Below are 6,408 nucleotides of genomic sequence, written 5' to 3'. Positions count from 1 at the left end.
TTCCAGCAGGAGCCTCTGCTATGAATGAGACAGAGGTGGTAGCTGGGGAACAGTTCACAGACAATGGATCACGCTGTTTATCTCTGAAAATGGCACGAGGGAGAAACCTGGACAATAGAGAAAAAAAAACAAGAGCCACTCTGGTTTATACGTAGCTGCCCAGAGTTTAAAGTCCTTTCTTATACCATTGAGAGCAGGGGAAGATCAAGTAGTAGGAAAGTGTGTCAGACAGGACCTTTTGTAGGATCTGCAACAGAACTTCTTCTGAATATCCCCCTCTCGTCTCATCTTCTTTCGTGCATTTCCATTTTAGCTGGGAAATAAACACGACAAGTTAATTTTGTCCATTTGAACACACGTTGCCATGTTCAATGCAGCTCCTGCCACGTGCACAACAATCAAGTCTGCTATTTACAGCTACACTCCCTGAATCGCTAAGTGATTTCAACATCAGAATGTACAAAGGGAACAAATTATTTAGGGAACAGGGAGATACACTGCTTGCTTGAAATTCAAAAAACCCAAAGATAATACTTGAAAGCATACAAATAGCTATACCAGCGTAATAAACAGATGTTCCCCTGTACCTAAAGCAGAGACAACTCAATTTCAGGCTCAAAAATCTAGACCAGACTGTAGAGAAAAGGGTGAGGGAGGAAGGGTATTTTAAAGGCAGTGACAGGAGCTGTTCACATGCATGATACACATAATATGGAGGAACTTCACCTCCACTGTACACGTGGACATGCCCGTTTAGCAGAGTTGAAGCGTCTCGTTTGCCAAAGCTGTGTAATGTTCTATCAGTTTTCCACCAAAATCCAGCTTTAAAAGGATGTCTTACTTTGAGTTTGGGAGTTATTTTGCCTTCTCCTCCATTTCTTTCCTGCTTGCCTAAAGAGAGGAAAGGAAAAAGACAGAAAGATGGGTGAAAACTCCTTGGCTTTAGAGCCTTTAGCACAAAATTTGCCCTGAGAATGTAGGTATGGCAACAGCAAAAACTTGATACAGAATATTAAAAAAGGCAATTCACTACAGAAATGTGTGGATGGGAGCGCGGTTCAGAAATACCAAGGTATGACATTCCAGGATTCTGGAAAAATCTCCTCCAGTCCTATATGGAGACTAACTACAGTTACTGAATAATCCACAAGAATTAGAGGGAGATGACTTCAGACATGATAAATACCTATTATTTTGCAGCAGCACAGAATGCAGATGTTCTCCAGTTCAATGTTGCTCATTTCCTAACAGATTTGTTACTGGTCTTTATAGAAACCTGGGATCACAGAATCACAGAGTATTAGGAGTTGGAAGGGACCTTGAAAGATCATTCAGTCCAACCCCCCTGCCAGAGCAGGAGATGCAGGGATGGAGATTGCATACGCCCAAGGAACATGGAGAACCAAGTTCCAGAAAGTAAAGCCTCAGCAATCACAGACTAAACAAAAACTTTATTCTTCACACTGAGTCACTTTTGGGTGAGAGGTACTGGAAACTTTCAAGGGGATACAAAAGTAGTAACCCAAAGATAATGACTAGTTTTTGCAAAATTGAATCACTCCCTATTTTGAGTCTGCAACACTGACTGCTTTAACTGTGACAGATGAGCAAGGACTTTAGGCTCTAACTCTGGGGACCTGTATCAGACCATCTCAATTCAGCACTTTAGAATACGTATTGAAAAGGATCAGCAACAATGCATTAGAGCTGCATGCCATACTGAAAAAAGCAACCCCACAGAAATACTATTCATTTATCCTTGAAAAAAGTGCCAAGTAGGGTTTCATATGTGGCAACAAGACCAAGCCAGAAGGCTGTATCTGTCTGTGAGCTCTGTCTACAGAAAAGCTGGAGTCCCACGTGCATGTACTTTGGCTGAGGGCTCCAATCGCCTCTGTTCTCACCTTGGATGCGCTGCTCTCTTTCAAGCCGGATCTGTTCCCGAATGAGTCTCTGCTGCTCCTCGAGCTGACGGGAGCCTTCTTCACGCAGGCGCATTATCTACAGCAGAGGTAAGACAGCACAGATATCTGAGGGCAGAGTTCCATGGTTGGTTCACACCAGCTAAAGATTGCCAAAGAGAGCTTTTGACTTGTATCTGTCTCCTAGGGCAACGCTCCTGCTCCAGTGCTCCTAAAATTGGACCCTTCATGTTCCTAGTGACTCAGCCCCTATTAGCCAGCATATAACCAATTAGGTGTTGTTACTGTCAGCTATGCAATAGGAAAAGGATGGACAAAAAATAAAATCAAGAGATTGACACATTTGCCAGACTGCTACAAGATTCCTTCTACACGCCTCTCCTTCACAGAGCCCATTAATCCAAAAGGCTGATGATCTAGACATAGATTTGATACATCTCATCACATGGTTTTCATTATGATTGTAGACTTTCAGCAATTCTTCTCAAAAGAAGCAGAGAAACTTAAAAAAAAATCATTACTTCTTGTTCTAATGATCTCGTTATCCTGATCTCCTCCTCTTCACTCTCATGGGCCTGGGCTTCTCGTTCTCTGGCTTCAAGATCTGCAGAGGATGAAACAAAATTAGAACAATCCAAAGAGAATTTTCACTGCTGATGCTGCTGACCAGAGGTGGATAGAAAGATCACAAACACCTATATAAATTTCAAAGTAGAGTCCTGATAGCTCTGCTACATCTCCTCTGCCCAGGCACACTGATGTACCAGCAGTCTCAACAGTCATCCAGTCTCCTAATCCCTTACCAGAGCAGGGCCATCCCCAGCTATGACTGGGAGAGGATTTCAGATGGCCACTATACTGTACTAGGCATAAAGAAACCACAACCATCACAAACAGACAACAGATTAATCAGTGGTGAATTCCAACAGTAAAAGAAATGCAAACACTCAGCTAATGAAGACTTCAAGCCAAGAGAAAAAGTTTGTTTTGTTACCAAGCTTTACTTTCTTCCGCTTCTCATCAAGTTTTTGTGTCCTTTCAGCAGCTTGCTTCTTAGCCTTTCGCACTTTGTCATACGCTGCCTGTCAAAGAACCAACACAGTAGTGTGAAAGTACATCAAACAGAAGAGGCAAAATGGAAAGCAGTGAATAAAGGCGAGATCAGATACTGAAACACTGTAAGCAGAGGTGAAGCATTTTCTGCCTCTTGCTACCATTCCCCCCAAAAGTGTTGGAAGTTAACACAAATACCCTGAAAACATGAGAAGAGGGACAAGGATCTCCAGATGGAGCCTGGAAGGGTGAGAAAGTCCAGGAATAACTGCAAAGCGTACTGGAGAGAAAGCCTGACCCACCTTCAGAGGTGGGAAGAATATTTTTGTTTCCTAAACATGCCAAAAGCAGCCATAAGGGCACTGATAACAGATCAGGTTTGGTTTAGAGCAAAGTTTTACCATTGAAAAGGTCTATTTCATATGAAAGATTTATTCACAAGACAGGTGTTTGACTCACATGAACATATTAGAACAAAGAGCATCAAAGCCTCTCAGCAGCAATAACACATCAACACTCCTTTAGCACTATAGGGACTTAAGAACTGGGGTAAGCTGGCAATTTCACTGGCATCTGTATTAACCAGTTGATAATCTGCACATCAGCCTACACAGAACCTTTCTGTAGTAGGTAAAGCACAGACTGGCACAAACGCTCAAATATTGCTTGTAGAGTAGCTGTACAGGTAAGCACTGCTGCTTTATAAACTTGAAAAGCTGGTATTTTTCCTTCCTGCACGGGAAGGGTTTGCTAAACGCTTTTTCCTTTTTAAAAATGTAGAAGCCGAAATGTCCTTGGTTGCCAAAAGCTTAACTGCCCCTTGGAGGGGAAACTACAAGCTTTGCCAATGTCTGAAAAGAGGAGAGTTATTTCATGGTTTTACATCTTATAATCTGAAACTTTAATATGCCTTCTCTCCTGAGTTTATCTGGACAGAGTTACTTGCTCAACTTTATTTTGTTTTTATTCTTTCCCAGTCCAGATTACTGTCAGGCCTTGACCAGGAGGCACTCGACCACTTCCTCATAGCAAGAGGAGAGCCCAAGCTACATCAGGCATCCCACAAAGCTCTGGCAGCAAAAGGATACACAATTGTGATCGAGCTACTCTGTTTACAAGTCTCTTGTGCCCCAGGAAAAGAAAGGCTTTGAGCCTCAGCAATCACATCCAGGTATTATTTATTTGTGTTAACTGAAAATGTACAATTGTCATGGGAATTTAATGCGTCCCTGGTTATCATTTATTTTTCTTAAATGGGATATGCCCCAGTCTAACATATTATTAAAGACAGTATCTCAGCCCTGCAGCAAACGGACAGAGCTACTCCCAGCACATCAAATCAGACAAAGAACATTTGTCTACATTCTTATCTGGCACCTACTATTTGATTTCACAGAAAACTACAAGGAATAACAGATGAGACTTGCATTCACGAAACCACAATCGGAGAAGAGAGGAGGACAGAGAGGAGAGAGTTTCCAATACTTATCCAGCACGCTCACTGAGTGACACTACACAATCCCACCAAAGACTGGGCATCCTTACCCTTGCTGCTGCATCTGTTAGCACGGCTAAGGCCTGAGATAGTTGGTGGAAGACTTCCGCTGGGAATTAGAAGAAAAAACGGTAAGATGCAGTAAACCATGCTAGCAGCCTGGAGGTGAACCAGAAAAGACAATCCCTTATGGAGGAGGCCTGCAGAACATCAGAAAGAAGAATAACCTTTCCAAAGCATTTGTTAATCAACCTATAGCCAGGATCACCTCAACAGACAACATTTGTTACCTCAACTTCGGTGTAAATTAAGAAACAAAACCCGGAGCTATTTCATTTTAACAGAAATCTTGAAAACATTATTTCAGTGAACCCATCTACAGAAATGTATTATTCAACCTGCAGTCAGCCTGAAACACACTGTCACAAACAAGTTCTCCCTTTCACAACAACAGCTTTTCAGCCCAAGATTCGGACTTTGCATTTTATGTCAAAATGGCTGACCCTTTTCCTGGAAGGTTATGCATATAAGCTGGAGGCCTCCACAGACACTTCAAATCACTTCTCAACCTTCTGCAGGTACCAAAGCCATGAGCTTTCCTCTCCTTGCTGCATTTTTTTTCCTGGTGGAAAAGTTTTTTCTCTACTACAGGTATGAATTTTCAATGTATACGACTGTAGCAAATCAAACTGGACAATGCAAGATAAAGAACAATGCTTATTTTGAGGCGTCCTGAAGAACAGCATCCTTCCAGTTACCACTGCTTTTCTCTGCTACCCAGAGTCACAAAGCTTAACTGGAGTAGCTGCAGAAGCCTGACCTTGCTAACAAGATATACTCAGTTCCAGAGAGTCAGGGCCTTCTCTCTAAGAGACAAAAATGGGCATTGCCCATAGACAGTATGATTTATAAGTTTGCTATTGAAGTTTCAACTGTGAGAAGTATGAATTAAAACAGTGACCAGCCAGCAAACCCTGGCGAGAGCATGGCCAAAGGTCCAGGATTCAAGTATCGCGTGGGAAGACTTTGAGAGGTGCAAATAAAATGTTCAGCACTGACTTCACACCGATGTTTCTAAAACCAAAATGTATGCATTCAACCTTAAAAACCAGAGGTCTCACTGTTGTGAGGAAAATAACTCTTAGCCTTGTATATGTATCCTTCAAATGACATATACCCTAGCATTCCCTTAATTACACGCAATGATGGGTCTGAATGTAAGCAGAGCCCCTTCCAGGACTCTGCACATGTGGAAACAAATATGAGGAGTTGTTTGTGCCTGCATAGCCTCATCTTACCTGCTCTGGGGTTGTCCGGGTTCTTATCTGGGTGACAAGTCAGGGCCTTCTGCCGGTACGCTTTCTTAACCTGCAAGAGCCAGAACGGAGATTCACTGGTTGGTGCTGTTTGGTCTGTGTTGACAAAAGCAACTTGGAAAAATAAAACATAACAGTGCAGAAACAAACAAAAAATACTATTCAGAGGGTTTCTTTTGTTGCTTTTTGTTGTTGGTTTTGCTGAACTTAAAACATATTTCCCTATAATAAATAAAAGCTGTGGCTGAAGCAGCACTCATCGCATGTCCCCCAGGCCTGACAGAAAATACAGATGATTTTTGAAGTGCTGATAGCTCCCATCACCCCCTTACACAGAAAGGCAAAGCAGCCTATTGTGAGAGCAAGAGGCCTCTGAAAAGCTCAGTTTTCAACCTCAATGCAGCGACCCATCCTTTTTAATCACACTGTACTGCGACAGTAAGCATTCGAGCCCAGGACACTTTGTAGGCAGGCAGCCATATTTTGAATGAGTTTAAGCTTTTCAAAGCCAGAAGTTTTACTTCCAGGTGCACTGTATTACAACAGTCAAACCTCACAATCATCAAAGGCAAGGCTGATTCACCGAGGCAGTTTTCTAGCTGGAGGGATACTGTGTTCTTTG

General features: G+C 42.4%; 1 protein-coding gene across 2 annotated transcripts in view; it reads right to left on the bottom strand.

The window, feature by feature from the left end:
- DNAJC17 (DnaJ (Hsp40) homolog, subfamily C, member 17) overlaps positions 1-6,408 on the bottom strand; it is a 16,668-nt gene that overhangs the window by 8,947 nt on the left and 1,313 nt on the right. For both annotated transcript variants that reach the window (XM_010182210.1, XM_010182211.1), the window contains exons 2-8: positions 5,769-5,838; positions 4,521-4,579; positions 2,917-3,004; positions 2,444-2,526; positions 1,905-2,001; positions 842-891; positions 236-313 (exon numbers count right to left, since the gene is read on the bottom strand). In XM_010182210.1, the coding sequence (XP_010180512.1) occupies positions 236-313; positions 842-891; positions 1,905-2,001; positions 2,444-2,526; positions 2,917-3,004; positions 4,521-4,579; positions 5,769-5,838 (525 nt within the window). The remainder of the gene's footprint in view (positions 1-235; positions 314-841; positions 892-1,904; positions 2,002-2,443; positions 2,527-2,916; positions 3,005-4,520; positions 4,580-5,768; positions 5,839-6,408) is intronic.

Source organism: Mesitornis unicolor, unplaced genomic scaffold, assembly GCF_000695765.1.
Source record: "Mesitornis unicolor isolate BGI_N332 unplaced genomic scaffold, ASM69576v1 scaffold1574, whole genome shotgun sequence".
NCBI lineage: Eukaryota > Metazoa > Chordata > Aves > Mesitornithiformes > Mesitornithidae > Mesitornis > Mesitornis unicolor.
Note: the sequence above shows the minus strand (reverse complement) of the source record. Positions and strands in the feature narration are given on the sequence as shown.